General features: G+C 39.5%; 1 protein-coding gene across 1 annotated transcript in view; it reads left to right on the top strand.

The window, feature by feature from the left end:
• Positions 1-16,464, top strand: part of LOC127877824 (zonadhesin-like) — a 43,764-nt gene that overhangs the window by 4,672 nt on the left and 22,628 nt on the right. Inside the window, 14 exon segments of the mRNA XM_052424083.1 lie at positions 1,620-1,735; positions 2,310-2,576; positions 3,316-3,404; positions 5,395-5,508; positions 5,992-6,072; positions 6,607-6,834; positions 7,217-7,379; positions 7,742-7,857; positions 9,008-9,196; positions 9,554-9,804; positions 10,828-11,042; positions 11,778-13,544; positions 13,936-14,077; positions 14,601-15,223. Coding sequence (XP_052280043.1) covers positions 1,620-1,735; positions 2,310-2,576; positions 3,316-3,404; positions 5,395-5,508; positions 5,992-6,072; positions 6,607-6,834; positions 7,217-7,379; positions 7,742-7,857; positions 9,008-9,196; positions 9,554-9,804; positions 10,828-11,042; positions 11,778-13,544; positions 13,936-14,077; positions 14,601-15,223 — 4,361 coding nt within the window.

Here is a 16,464-nt window from a genome sequence, read left to right as displayed (position 1 = left end):
ATTCAGGAGTGACATCATCAGCCTTTCCACACTGGTTATTCAGGAGTGACATCATCAGCCTTTCCACACTGGCTATTCAGGAGTGACATCATCAGCCTTTCCACACTGGCTATTCAGGAGTGACATTATCAGCCTTTCCACACTGGCTATTCAGGAGAGACATTATCAGCCTTTCCACACTGGTTATTCAGGAGTGACATCATCAGCCTTTCCACACTGGCTATTCAGGAGTGACATCATCAGCCTTTCCACACTGGTTATTCAGGAGTGACATTATCAGCCTTTCCACACTGGCTATTCAGGAGAGACATTATCAGCCTTTCCGCACTGGTTATTCAGGAGTGACATTATCAGCCTGTCCACACTGGCTATTCAGGAGTGACATTATCAGCCTTTCCACACTGGCTATTCAGGAGTGACATTATCAGCCTTTCCACACTGGCTATTCAGGAGTGACATCATCAGCCTTTCCACACTGGTTATTCAGGAGTGACATCATCAGCCTTTCCACACTGGCTATTCAGGAGTGACATCATCAGCCTTTCCACACTGGTTATTCAGGAGTGACATCATCAGCCTTTCCACACTGGCTATTCAGGAGAGACATTATCAGCCTTTCCACACTGGTTATTCAGGAGTGACATTATCAGCCTTTCCACACTGGTTATTCAGGAGTGACATCATCAGCCTTTCCACACTGGTTATTCAGGAGTGACATTATCAGCCTAAACTGGATTTGGAGTGAGAAGAGACTTCCTTTGAAAGAAAAATTCCTTAAACATGGAAAGTGTCAGACTGCACAGATTTAAATAGGATGACACTTGCATGCATTTAGCCCAGTTTTTCAAAATTGTTTCATGTTTGTTTAAGGTTTTCCTACCTACCCTTGCACATTTATAGTTTGACAGATGTGTTCTCCTTTTATTTAGATTGTTTCAATTTATTGTATATGCTTATTATCAATATTCTGAGTAATTTTCATCACTTTAGAACCAATTACTTTGTCCTTTCTTTGATTTAAAAAATCCACATGTACCTATTGCAACTTTTTGGTCTAGAAACATGGAATAACCTGGAGTGGGCGGTTGCATTTTAGGTATTTTTGTGAAATTAAGGCCCTTTTCTTTAGCAAAAAAGGTTTGTTCCATTTTTCGGATCTATTGGATTACACAATAAATGCAGCTGGCTGGATGGATGGGTAGCTGTTGCCCAGAATGTTGTTGTCTGTTATCATTATCATCATCATCTGAGTTTGTACAACCTGAAGCAGAATGTGAAGGCATCCCAAACATAGAGACACATGTCTAGTTTATAGCAATGAATTACCCTTGTTTTGGGAAAACTAGTCTTAATGCATGTGGGTAAAGTGTTATCCCATATTAGCCTGTGTAGTCCGCACAGGCTTATCATGGGTGACACTTTCAGCTCTTATGAAATTTGTTGTTTGAAGGAAAAGTTTCATCTAAACAGAAATCCATCTGAGGCGGAACTTTAAGCAAATTCATTAAGCCAAGTTTTCATAGATCACATGACTTAAATGATTTGCGTGGACTTTAGCCCATGTACATTAAAAGGTGGATGATGCAAGTTCTTCATGTAAACAGCGTTGCTCATTTTAGTGATGCTGGTCAGAAGCTGTGCAGCCAGTGTGGTAGAGGGACATACAAGGCAGCCTCGGGTGCCGGCTCTTGTGTGACGTGTGAGGTGGGGTTTGAGTGCCCTACAGTCACTGCAAGTAAGTACTTGTTATCTGTTTGAAAATAAAATGTTGTTTTTCATAGTTATTGTAGTTCATCAAAATATAGCATTGAGCATGAAATGTTTAACCTTTTAGAGCTAAATGAGTGAATCTGATATAAAAAACATTTGGTAATATTATGAGTCGTGTTCTGAGAAAACTGGGCTTAATGCATGTGTGTAAAGTGTCATTCCAGATTAGCCTGTGCAATCCACGCAGGCTAATCAGGGACGACACTTTCCGCTTTTATGACATTTTTTGTTCAAATGAAGTCTCTTCTTAGCAAAAATCCAATTTAGGCGGAAAGTGTAGTCCCTAATTAGCCTGTGCACACTGCACAGTCAAAACTGGGACGACACTTTAAGCACATGCATTATGCCCAGTTTTCTCAGAATGCGACTCTTATCTTTTTTTACATGTTAGTATTATTGTGCTCAAATTACTGATATAAAAAGTTGGTACTTTGGTTCTCAAATTAATAATCACATAATGTCACAATACACATGTTTTTCATTTTTTGGAAAATAAAATCATTACAAATCATTATATTATTACTATTAATTCTCCACAGATGTTGCCTGCAAAAATGGCTCTTACGCCTCAACCACAGGGCTCGAGAGTTGCATTCCTTGTCCAGCTGGGTACAAATGTTCTGACAAAACAGCAAACCCAGTGCAATGCACGGCTGGAAGTTACGCAGGCAATCTCAGCATATCATGCCCGTCATGTGACGCAGGCTACAAGTGTCCGACCGCCGGACTTGAGGCTCAGATAGCATGCCCCGCTGGATGGTACCAGAATCAAACCGGGCAGACGTCATGTACCCAGTGTCCACAAGGTTTGACTTCAGTTTGCACTCATTAGACCTTCTCTCAGGGAAAACGGGGCAGTCCGCACAGGCTGATCGGATTTTCATTCAGAAAGGAAGGAATTGAAACAAACATTCCAAATAAGCGTCGTCCCTGATAAGCCTGTGCGGATTGCTCAAGCCGATCTGGTATGCCGCTTAAGACACATGCTTTAACCCTTTCAGTGCGGGAACCGAATTTTAAAGGCCTTGGCAAACAGTTTGGATCCAGATGAGACGCCACAGAACGTGGCGTCTCATCAGGATCCAAACTGTTTGCTATTCTGATAGTATTCTTTGAAAAAAATCGAAGAAAATGCTAATTTTAGAACTTCAGCAGACGACAATTTAGCAGACGACAAATTTCCCAGCATGCAAAGGGTTAAGCCTCAGTTTCCCAGAGCACCTCTCATTTCTATTTCATAAGCTAACTACTAACTGTAAACCATTTCCGGGTTTGAAGAAACATTTTCAAAATCTTATTCACTTGTTTTCAATGGGTTTTTTTCTATAAGCACCAGAGCAAAGTATTTTGTTATGATATGGTTTTCATTTTCATCTGCTGCTACAAGAGAGCTTTTCCAGGTTTTGATACGTCAAGTTCAAGACCCTTTCTGGATGTTGTAAAAAAAATGTTTCAGACTTCTACACACACTTCTAGCTTTCAACAAGCATTCAATTAAATTGTGTGTATAAATTACAAATGATTTAACTTATATATTTGTTGCAGGTAAAAAGTGCCCAAGCCGTACCTCCCTGCCAGATGATTGCCCAACAGGTGAATATCAAGATGGATATGGAATGGAGACTTGCAAATCGGTGAGAATACATACCTAAAATTTGGAGAAACGTATCATTTTAAGATTTAGAGATAATCATCGTTTTAAGATTTAGAGATAATTATTTTTTTGAGATTAAGAGATTATTATCATTTAAGTTAATATTATTAAGCCATTTTTAAGTAATTAAACAATGATAAAGCATAGTAAAACGGACCTGTTCACAATGGTCTATTTGTTTGTCAAAGAAATTAAGTATGATATATAAACCAGTGAAACAACACTCCTGAAAAAGAAATGTATTACTGAGTAAAGCCTTTATTGTATATGGATTGTAGTTAAGTGTAATGGATACAATTTTAAGCATTTCGTCACCTTAGCGCAAAACAGTGATAAGTGACATTTTTATGTCCTCCATCACTATAGAGGGGGATATATTGTTTTTGCCCTGTCTGTTGGTCTGTTGGTTTGTTTGCACAAACTTTAACATTTTGGCATAACTTTTGCAATGTTGAAGATAGAAGAAGGGGACATAGTGTTTCTGACAAACACATTTCTTGTTTTCAAAAATGACTTTTTTGCATAAAATGATCTAGAATTATGCCATACATGTCCATAATAAATATCAGAATGGTATTCCAGATTAAATGGTTCTTTTTAAGAAAATGTCATGCACATGTTCATTTATTGCACCAAAATAGTATTGATTTCCAGCAAAGTTATTTGGTGTAATATTTTAGCCATGAGAACTGTTTGAACCACAATTTTTAAAATGCACGTCTTCTCTTTTTCTCATAGTCATGTTTTGGGTTTGTTGCAGGTTGTTATCTCTTCACTCTCGGCTTAGCGCCGTCAAAATGTCTCAAATACATCGTTCAATGAAAAGTTTACTAAGTATCACAATAAAATGTTCAATGTATCATAAATCAATGAATACAGACAAGATTAATAGTTTACAAGTGGAATTTGTTAAAGGCATTACGAAACACGTGTTATTCAGTTCATGTAACCTTTCAATTTGAAAACAACCAGAGCGTTCGATATAAATGAGACGTCATTGTGCAAATCCGATGCGCGCTAGTCATACAAATCCAGAAAGTTTACTTTCAGTTAAGAGCTGCCGTGATCAGTTACATTTTCGTGTTTTATTTTTATTATTTTCTTTGTATTTCATTTGTATTTAACTCGCATTAAATAATAATAGCCAAAGTAGTGTATCAATGTATGGTGATGTTGTCATACTCTTCAATTTGCGCCTTTTCCAATGAAATTATTTTTTCTGAAGTATACAAATTAAATTTCGATGCTTGTTGTTACAAATATAATTATGTTAAATGAAATACCAGTGTAATATTATTGTTTAAAATTGATTAATAAATTATCAAGCAATGCATGTGTTTTTTCATTATAAATATGCAAAATGTTTCTTTAAAAATGAAAAGTTATTAATTTCATCATAAAAAGATTCATAATGCTAGGCCATGGCAGCACAGCAGTACTCATAATTTTGATTCCCACATCAAAATTGGTCTTAACATTATTTTGTTTTCAATATCCTTCAACATTTTATTCTTGGTTTTACAACAAAATCAGTAAATTGTTTAAGGTTAAACCATAAAAACTTACCTTATTCAGTTATTGCACAAAGAAAGCCCAGTGCAATATAGTAATAAGTGCACTTGCTACAGTATCACACTAAAAATATTTCAGTGTCAAATGAAGTTCTGTGCAAATTCATCAAATATAATATTACTTGGTAGCAATATACTGAAATACATTTTATCTAATATATTTTTAGTTTACAAATTGTATAAAAATGTTAACAGTGTTAAAATCAAAGCTCAATCTTTTATAACAATCAGTTTTTTAACTCTCCTGTAAAATTTTGAAATATGGACTTGTGAATAAATCACTAATTAAATTTGAATCATTGAACAATTGAACTTTGAGTTCTATAGCAACACTGGATGAACTTATATAGATAGGAATTGCAATGACAACAGTAACATTGTTTTTCCTTCATATTGTAGTGTGCGTCTGGTTACTATGCCGCCAGCACAGGGACTGTTATATGCGCCATTTGTCCTGCGGGCTCCCAGTGTGCTGACCCTAAAGTAGCCCCAGTGGCATGCCCATCAGGACAGGTGAGTGGGCCACTAATATGTGTGCCAGCATTTCAACTTGTTAATTTCATAGAGCAGTACAGTTTATAGTTATAAATTGTTGACGATTGATTGTATAGGCATTTATCAATATTTATTTGCTTAAACGTTATTAAATTAAGAGCCTTTTGAAAATGTTGGATATAAACACTGTTCTTTTTTCTCAAGTTATATAAGTAGCATTAAGTATTTATTTATTGGCTACTCTATGTACATACATACCAAATTGATGTCTCTGTTAAGCCAAATAATAAGCAGCTTGTGTCCAGATATTAATTTGGCCAACTCCAACTTGGCTCTTTTCTATAAGCAGACCTCAGGGATTTATGGACATCTTTGGGTGATTATCTCATAAAGAGAAGCTGCATCTGATCAAAAAAATAATCTCTAAATGTTGTCACGAAAATCTGTTTAAATTTTACTATTATTCTATATTGAAGAATGTCCATTTTTGTCCTGTTTCAGTTTTCTCTCCAAGGAAGTACATCGTGCTCAGGATGTCCAGCAGGTCACACGTGTTCCGGCGATGTAGCCACTGCTTGCTCTGTGAGTCTCTATCTCTATATTAGCGTTGCTCTGGGAAAATGGGGCTTAACGCATGTGCAATAAGTGTTGTCCCAGATGAGCCTTTGCAGTCTTCACAGGCTAATCAGGGGTGGTATTCCAGAAGCATCTTTAGTTAAATTTTATTTTTATCCTGAAATTGGGAATTTGTTTTAAGTGTTTCATTTGATACTGCAATAGTTAGGCATCGAAAATTACATCAAATTAACATCATTATGTCAATGTCATTTGAGGAAAACCAAAAAAAACATGCATGTCTTTATTTAGTTAAGAAATACAAAACATTCTAATTTTGAACTTAAGTGAAAATATTTAAGAAATTACTTAAGATGTTTCTGGAATACGACCCCAGGGAGAGCAACTTCCACCTAGACTGGAGTTTTGTTTTAAATAGAATTCCTTGAAATGAAAAATTAATAAATACACTTAGCTAACTTTTTAACAGCTACATTTTGTAATTCTTTATGCACTCACTCTTTTGTATTTTCAATCAACTCTTTTTTCATTCAACATCAGTCCGGGGAGTATGTTGTCAACAACACTTGCACACTCTGCCCGGCGGGCTTCTACTGTGATGACCCGGCTGTGGGTCAGATGGTCTGCCCTGACGGAGAGTACCAGGTGCTTACTGGAAAGTCATCATGTAACAAGTGTCCGGCTGGACAAGAGTGCCCGTCCAAGAGTGCAGCTGCTGTGAACTGTACCGCGGGATATTACAGCAACTTGGGTGTCAGCACTTGCTCGGTAGGCTGTATTTTATGCTTTTCAAAGGCTTGTATTTGTGGTTTTCTTGAAATAAAATATATATTCTTTGTTAAAATGGACTGTAACTAGGTTAAAATAATGTTATCATTTATATTGTAAAGACAGAATTTGAGTTTAGAAAGCAAATTATGTATTTATATATTATCGTTTGAACAACTGCTTTACTAAATTATATGGATGTGCAAAAATTTAAAATGAACCTTATTAGTGTTAAATAATTAACAAAACAATTATTTTGTCTATTTTTGAAAAAAAAAATTAATAAATTGTTCAAGTGAATTCTTGTATGATATTTCTTTTTAAAGATTAGTCAGATATGTAGTTTTATATGCTTTTGAACCTTCAAACTCTATAATAATAGAAATGCCCAGACGGCTACTACAGTGCGGTGGGAGCTGGTTCATGTTCCCAGTGTCCTGCGGGTCAGAAATGTTACGATGGTTCAAACTACATCACGCCTGTCAACTGCGCTGTGGGAGAGTACAGCCCTCTTGGAGTCAATATTTGTAATGTTTGTGGAACAGGTAAAATTGCTTTAAAATAGTCTCATGTCCCTTGCTCATATATAAGCCTCGTTTTGGGAAAACTTTGCTTAATGAATGTTCATACAGTGTCATTCCAGATTAGCCAGTTCAGTCCTCTCAGACTCATTATGGATGTCCCTTAAACTTTTATGGTATTGATAATTTTTATGTGTTTAAAGGAGGTCTTATCTTAGAAAACATTCAGTTCAGGAAGAAAGTATGGCCCCTGATTTACACTTTTATTTCAGGCAGAAAGTATGGTCCCTGATTTACACTTTTATTTCAGGCAGAAAGTATGGTCCCTGATTTACACTTTTATTTCAGGCAGAAAGTATGGTCCCTGATTTACACTTTTATTTCAGGTACAACAAGTATTGCAGGCTCAAAGTCATGCTCAGACTGCACGGCTGGCTTCCAGTGCTCGGACCCCAGAATCCCAGCAGCCTGCGCATCTGGTTCCTACAGTCTTGCAGGGAATGTAAGTTGATGTCCGTAGGAACTGAGCAGAAATCAAGGTCAAAACATTTTGGAGTTTTATTTTAGGGGAACAATAATTGACTGATAATTTTTTTTTTAATCTCTCAACATATGTTTGTGCAGTAATGAGCAAGTACAATTTGGAAAAAATCTATGGGATTGGAAGTTAAACTTCCCAACCTGAAATTTGCATATGTTCTATTCTTGTACATATTTATTCGTATTTTGTCTTGCTTAACCCATTAAGGTACATTCTTTTATCTATTTATTTATATTTACTGACATCTACTTTATAATACCAGTATTTCTAACTTTCTTGTATATTTGTGTACATTCAACTGTTGATCAATTTATTTCATGTGGTCAATTGAATATTTATGCCCCCCTTCGAAGAAGAGGGGGTATATTGCTTTGCTCATGTCGGTTGGTCTGTCGGTCGGTCTGTCGGTCGGTCTGTCGGTCGGTCTGTCGGTCTGTCAGTCTGTCGGTCTGTCCACCAGGTGGTTGTCAGATGATAACTCAAGAACGCTTGGGCCTAGAATCATGAAACTTCATAGGTACATTGATCATGACTCGCAGATGACCCCTATTGATTTTGAGGTCACTAGGTCAAAGGTCAAGGTCACAGGTGAATGTCACAGTTACTGGAAATAGGCATTTTAAGGATTTAGCGTCGTTCAAACAAGGGAAACAACTACCGTTTATGCATGTTCTTTTTGTTACAGCATTTGCCTCCCTTGTAATATATTTAAATTTTACCAAATGTAAGGCTAACTGCATTTTTGTAATGCATTGTATCAATAACCACCACCACCACCACCACCACCACCACCACCGCCACCGCCGCCGCCGCCGCCGCCGCCACCGCCACCGCCACCACCACCACCACCACCACCACCACCACCACCACCACCACCACCACCACCACCACAATGGCTGCTACTACAACTTATAGCCCATATAGGGGGGCATGCATGTTTTACAAACAGCCCTTGTTAAATTAGTTTCATTAGTTCAAATGCATTATTTGGGACAAACAAGACATGTTTAACAAACTACATTTTTTGCAATATGTTGCATGATCAACATTAACAGGTTACAACCAATTAAATATGCCAACCTGACAGCAAATTTATTTTGTGTTTATTCAGGTTATTGCTTGCACCCAATGCCCAGCTGGCTACAGCTGCCAGAATGCCAATGCAGCCCCGGTGATCTGTGCGGCGGGTAAATACTCGTCCGCTGGAGCCACCTCCTGTACTAACTGTCCCACAGGCAAATCCTGCATCGACCCCTCAGAGTCACCCGTGAACTGCGTCACTGGCTTTTACAGCCCTGAGGTAAGCAAATAACTCCTCTAACTTCTGATTCATCTGATTAATTTCCTATGGTGAGCTCTGTTTTCTTCTATTTTTTATGCAAATTTAAGCTTAAATTTTATCAGCAGGGGAGGAAAGGTATAGTATCATGTGGTCCTTTATTAATGGAAGAATTCCAATTGCCAAACAGAATGACTAGTCTAATTAATTTGTAAGTGTTTATTATGTATACTAGTATTTCATATTTGCAAAAAAATGTTGTTTATGCTATTATTAAATATTGACTGGAAGTACATGCTAGCATGATACATATACAAATGGTGTAAGGATGTTTCTTTTGTATGCAGAATTGAACCTCAAATTCTGTTTGCTATCCAGGGTGAGGCCACGTGCAAGGCATGCCCGGCTGGATCTGAATGCCAGACCAACGGGAACACACCTACAGCCTGCGGGGCTGGCTACTACAGCCTGTCTGGTCAGATGGACTGCACAGAATGCCCCTCTGGCAGCATGTGCCCCTTCACGTTCCAGAGTCCCATCAAGTGCCCCGCTGGGCGACACACGGATGGTCAGACAAAGAAGCAAGCGTGTTCAGACTGTCCTGCAGGAAGTCAATGTGCAGACCCAAGGTTAGCAGTATAATATTATGAGTCGTGTTCTGAAATAACTGGGCATAATGCATGTGCTTAACGTGTCGTGCCAAATTAGCCTGTGCAATCCCCACAGGCTAATCAGTGATGACACTTTCCACTTTTATGACATTTTTTGTTAAAATGATGTCTCTTATTAGCAAAAATCCAATATAGGTGGAAAGTGTCGTCCCTGATTAGCCTGTGTGGACTGCACAGGCTGATCTGGGATGACACTTAACGCACATGCATTATGCCCAGTTTTCTCAGAATGCGACTATTATTATGAAGCTATATATATGAGCATCTCTTAGAAAACTGGGCTTAATGCACCTGCATTAAGTGTCCTCCCAGATTAGCCTGTTCAGTCTGCACAGGCTTATCAGGGACGACACTTCTGATCTGACACTCATCATCCCTGATTAGACCGTGCAGACTGCAGAGGCTAATCTCGGAAGTCACTGTACGCATATAAATTAAAACCCATTTTCCCAGAGCGATAATATGTAATATATTGATTACATAGTATAGGAGTTGTAGTGGGAAAAACATATGTAAAACATCTGTGTATCTTTTTTTATGGTGTATCAGCAAATTTCATGCGTTTTAAATTGAATGGGTATATTCCATCTCAATTAAGTTTCTTTGGGCATTCATAATTGTGTCTTGTTCTGATAAAACTGGGCATAATGAATGTGCGTAAAGTGTTGTCCCAGATAAGCCTGTGCGGACTGCACTTTCCGCTTTTACTAGATTTTTGGTAAAAAGGGACTTCCTTTCAACGAAAAATACCATTAAAGCGGAAAGTGTCGTCCCTGATTAGCCTGTGCAGACTGCACAGGCTAATCTGGGACGATACTTTATGCATTTTGCCCAATTTTCACAGAACAAGACACAATTGTTGAACAAAAACTTTTGCCTCAGTTGCTCTAGTATTGATATATATTTAACTAAACAAAAAAAATAGTTTGTGTTTTAAGCATAACATAAAGCAGTTTCAGCAAACATTTAAACCCATTGCAGCTCAAGTCCGCAAGCTTGCATTTCTGGTGAATATTCACTTGCAAAAGCTACGTCATGCAAGAAGTGCCCAGCCGGCTACAAATGTCCAACTACCAGTGCAAATCCAATCCAGTGCGGCTCTGGGGAGTTCTCGTTTGAGGGAGCCACCACTTGCCAAACGTGTGGTGCCGGCCAGGCATGTACCGTCACTGGGACTGTGTCAACATGCAAACCAGGTGGGCTGCCGATTGATCTATTGGAAAGAAAAATGTGTCAATATTTTAGGTATTAGTGGTTAATTATCACAATCTTAGAGAAGAAAACATCATTGCTTCATATTGGTTTCAGGTCTGCTGTGTTAGGTACTTGTGTACTGTTGTCTTCATTGAATGGTATTATTTATGGTCAAATAAATGTATGTATTTATGAAAGAGTTGGTAAAGTCTACATCATAATTAAGAAAAATTAATCAAGCATTTAAGATAACTCTTTCAGTGCGGGAACAGAATTTTGAAGGCCTGTACAAACAGTTTATATCCAGATGAGACGCAACAGAACGTGGCGTCTCATCAGGATCCAAACTGTTTGCTATTCTGATAGTTTTCTTTGAAAATCAAAGAAAATGCTAATTTTAGAAATTTAGCAGACAACATTTTAGCAGACGACAAATTTCCCAGCATGCAACTGGTTAACAATTTAATTAACCCTTTACCACTTAGATACGTATTTTCACGCCTTTATAGTCCCTCAGAAAATTAATTTTAATTAAAGACTTTTCTTACTAGATTCAAATTTTAAAGGCTTAATTCCAACCCTGGCCTTAGATACTGATGAGCAGCAAACAGCATAAAACCTGAACAGACTGCGAGTTACTCGCAGGCTGTTCTGGTTTATGCTGTTTGCAAATATCTATTTTCACTTTACTTCTTTGTTGGAAAATGTTAACTGACTGTATTGCTTGTTTCTTGCAGGTTTCTATGCAGCAGCAGGCAACGGTTCCTGCACCAGATGTCCTGCAGGCTCTAAGTGCCCCTCAGCCACTATCACTGCCCCAGTAGACTGTGACGCAGGCCAGTATGCCTACGCAGGCTCAACTGAGTGCACTGACTGCCCGGCAGGTTGGCAGTGTCCTGACAAGGATGGGACAACCAAGGCTCCCTGTGCCAGTGGCTTCTATGCAACAGGGAAACAAACAGCCTGCACAGAATGCCAAGCAGGCACAGCATGCCCCGATGTCAACCATGCCACAATCATCACCTGTCAGCCCGGCCAGTATGCTTTGGAAGCCCAGACTGCATGTACTGACTGCCCGCCAGGGTATGAGTGTCCAAGTGTTACCTCAGACACTAAGACTATATGTACAGATGGATTCTACAGTGAAGGTGGGAGAGCTGCATGTGTAGAATGTCCAGCTGGTTATGAATGCCCTACCATATATGACGACTTTAAAACACAGTGCGGTCGAGGCTTTTACTCATTAGCAGGACAAGTGCAATGCACTGAATGTGAAGCCGGCAAAGAATGTCCACTAAACAACCAACTTGGCACAGCCTGTGCCAGTGGCAAATACAGTTTAGGAGGACTACAGGCCTGTAAGACATGCCCTGCTGGATATTTCTGTGCTGACAGTGCCGTGGACCCTGTCATCTGCCCAGAAGGGCAGTGGAGCGCTGCTGGTGCTATCACTTGCTCCAATTGTATAGCAGGATATGCCTGTCCAGTAGGCAGCACACAGCAAGATCCCCCATTGGCCAAGTGCTCCATGGGATACTACTGTACAGATGGCAAGGTGGAGACCCCATGCCCAGCAGGCACCTATGGTGATGCTAGAGGTTTCACTGTAGATACACAATGTAAGGATTGTATTCAGGGCTTCTACTGTCCTGAAGGTACGGCAGGTCAGCCTACCAATGATCTGATATGTCACAGAGGCCACTACTGCCCAGCGAAGACTGGAACATACAAAAACAATGCGTGTCGAGGGGGGACATACAACCCAGATCTTGGCTCCACCTCTGATGCAGCATGTGTGCAATGTCCCGCGGGCCGACACTGCCCTGCTGGCACTGACAACCCCCAGAATGACGAGTACAAGTGTCCCAGGGGCTCATACTGTCCGGTAGGATCAGCTGAACCAACCAAATGTGCTGCAGGCTTCTACACTGAGGCAGAAAACTCCAATGACATCTCCGACTGCATCGGCTGTCCCACGGGCTACTACTGTCCAGAAGGAACTGCAAACACGATACCATGTCCCGCTGGATTCTTCAATCCTGACGTCCAGAAGAGGAATGTGTCTGACTGCGTGCAATGCTTAGAAGGCAAAGCCTGTACAAAAGCTGGGCTGTCTTTCCCAGATTCCCCCTGCTCCCCAGGCTACTATTGTCCTGGAGAGAACTATGCAGCCAACCAGGTCGAATATGCCTGCCCTGCCGGAACGTACACGGACTTTACCAATCTCACGAAGGTAGAGCAGTGTCAGCAATGTCCGCAGAAGTTTGCCTGTACTGGAGGAACGGGTGGCACACAGAAAGCACCAGAAGCTTGTGGTGCTGGCCACTTCTGTCCCACAGGGACTGGGTCACCTACCCAGTACCCCTGCCCAGCGGGAACTTACGCCAACCTGACCAACCTGTTCAAGGTAGAGCAGTGTACCGTCTGCCCTCGGGGATACTACTGCCTGGAGGGGTCCTCTAAACCTACTGCGCTCTGTGCCCCAGGACATTATTGTCCTGATGGTAAGTACTTTCAAAACTTAATATGATTGATCAGGTATTCCATGTAGATGTATCTATTCTACTGGTATTTTATGGTACTTTTGTATAATGGGAGTCTCTTCTGTGTGAAAGTCCAGTAAAGGCAGAAAGTGATGTTTCTGATAGCCTGTGTGGACTGCACAGACTAATTTGGGAGGATATAGTTTACTCATATGCATTAGACAGTGTAACATAAACTAATGGTTCTTCACAAGAGGTCATTCTTTTCTTAGTACTTTTTACAATTAAAAAACAAAAAATAACTGATTTTGCCTTTGCAATTGAACATAATTTGGAATGTTTGATAACTATAGGTATTATTCATCAAAGCCCTGATCAGTTTTATTCAACATGTCTAAATAAAATTGTGCAGGTACCCCGACAGCGACATTCTACCCATGCCATGCGGGCTCATACTCCCCAGAGTCTGGTCTCACAGCCTGGGAGTCCTGTAAGGACTGTACAGCAGGACACTACTGTCTGGCAGGCTCCACAGCACCAACACCCTGCACTAAGTATGTGTAGTTCAGCAATCTCTTTCCTTTTTTCAGTACCTGTAAAAAACACTTTCCCAAAGGAGGAAAAATTACAAAATCCTCTTTGCCTTTCGAAAAATACTCCCAAAAGGAAGGAAAGTGGCGTCAATAGTTCCAAACGTGCGTTATCTGCAATTGAAAAAAGAAATTAGAAGTGAAACTGATTATTTCAGAAAAAACGCATGTCAAAGAAACTTACCTTAATATGAAAAAACAAACAATTGTTAACAATTACTGTAAGAATATATCATATAAAATTGTAAACAATTACAGTAAATATTCAGCATGCTATAAAAGATAATTGCAAATAACTTAGGTAAAGATTTAGCATAATGTAAAACAATTATGGTTAAGAATTATGATAATTATAAATCATAATAAAGTTGTTTTTATAAACAATTATAGTTGGGATTATTTATAATATAAAAAATTAGAATGTTGTAAAAAACAAAAGCAATGAGCTTAATTTCACATCATTTTTACAAGTATGTATTGTTTTCAGAGGAACTTTCCGTGCTGATACAAAAGGCACCCAGCTCAATGACTGTGATTTCTGCACTGCGGGCTATCACTGTCCCACTACAGGAATGACCAAACCACTTGTGTGTGAGAAAGGCAACTACTCGGACACAGGTGCCACTGATTGCATTGGGTGTGACCCCGGTAGATACTGCAACCAGAACGCCACCTCAATGGCATACATGAATTCCGAGCTCATTTGTCCAGCTGGTACAGAGTGTCCAGGCAACATGTCATACATGCCTGACGTCGTGAAAAACCCCTGTCGTGCAGGCTATTATTGCCCCAGAGGCGATGTCAACCCTTGGCCAGTTCCATGCCCGGCAGGCACGTTCAGCCCAGAGAAAGGCCTCAAGCAGGTGTCAGACTGTGCGCAGTGTACCGCCGGCAAGTACTGTGAAACCGAAGGACTGACAGCTCCAACTGCAGACTGCCCAGGAGGATACTACTGCCCCCTTGGCACAGCAAACATGTACACATTCCCCTGCCCCATCGGTTTCTATAGGAACGGCTCGGCCAAGGAATCCTTCCAGGACTGTGCGGAGTGTAAGGCGGGTTTCTACTGCGACAATGAAGGTCTGGCTGAGCCCAAGGATTGTCCTAGAGGTACAGCATTGTTACTTTTCACAGTCAATAAATTCTGATTAAATTATTTCAATTGATAACATGATTTATTTGCTAAATAGTAAGTATGTACTGACAACAAAGACAGCATTAAGAAGTTACTATATTTATCTTTCTGAAATTTGTTTATGCCAGAAAGTTTAAAGGGATCTTTCCACGGTTTGGTAAATTGACAAAATTGAAAAAAGTTGTTTCAGATTCGCAAATTTTTGTTTTAGTTATGATATTTGTGAGGTAACAGTATTACTGAACATTTACCATAGTCCAATATAGCCATTATATGTATCTTTTGACAATTTGAAAACCTAAAAATTATAAAGCGTTGCAACGCGAAACGATTGAATAATTTGGAGAGTTCTGTTGTTGTCGTTTAAATTTACGAAACTACGAAGATTGCTTATATAAGGTATAAAATACTTAAACTGTGTATACTCGGCGGAATAGCCGAGAGGTCTAATGCGTTTTTACTTCAGACTAACTCCAGGACTCGGGGGGTCACTGGTTCGAGCCCTGGTACCGGCTACTTTTTTTTCCTTTTTTTAATTTTATTCTAGATTTTTTACGGGAGCTTTTAAGATCCAATGTTTACATTTATCAATATAAAGCATTTAATGACAAACTTCAAAATATTCCAAAATCTGTGAAAGGGCCACTTTAAGCCTGTACACATTTTTTAATTACAAAGATTATTTGAGTCAATGAATTCCATAACTCAGAGCAATATTTGCTTACATGAATATTTCGACTATATCACATAGTCTTCATCGGCGATGTGCTGGTGAGTTGAACAAGTCACGTGACGTAGGATGGTCACGTGACACGAGGAGAGAATTGTACACAAGTTCCAGCCCATCGTCCAGGTTTAGCGACGATCTTCGTTGCTAAATGTTTATTGCCTCCTTGACTTGACGTTTGATATGCGAGTCCTCAGATGCTAGTATTTTTGTGTTGTTTGGATCAATCTTGTGTCCTGTGTGGGAGCAATGTTCATATATGGCCGTGTTAGATCTGGCTACATGTTCTTTCAGTCTTATGTCCAATGATCTTCCTGTTTCACCTAGGTAATCGTTTTTGCATTGTTCACACTGTATGTAATAAACATAGGACATTATTCCACCGAGCAGAGAAAATAGCAAGTGAGAAACATGACCAAAAACTAGAAATTGAACACTGCAAAACTGCACTTAGGGCAAACGGTTATCCAGAGTGGATGTTTACGATCC

This window comes from Dreissena polymorpha, chromosome 4 (assembly GCF_020536995.1).
Source record: "Dreissena polymorpha isolate Duluth1 chromosome 4, UMN_Dpol_1.0, whole genome shotgun sequence".
Taxonomy (NCBI): domain Eukaryota; kingdom Metazoa; phylum Mollusca; class Bivalvia; order Myida; family Dreissenidae; genus Dreissena; species Dreissena polymorpha.
The sequence above is the reverse complement of the archived record's forward strand: the minus strand, read 5'-3'. Positions and strand labels throughout refer to the sequence as shown.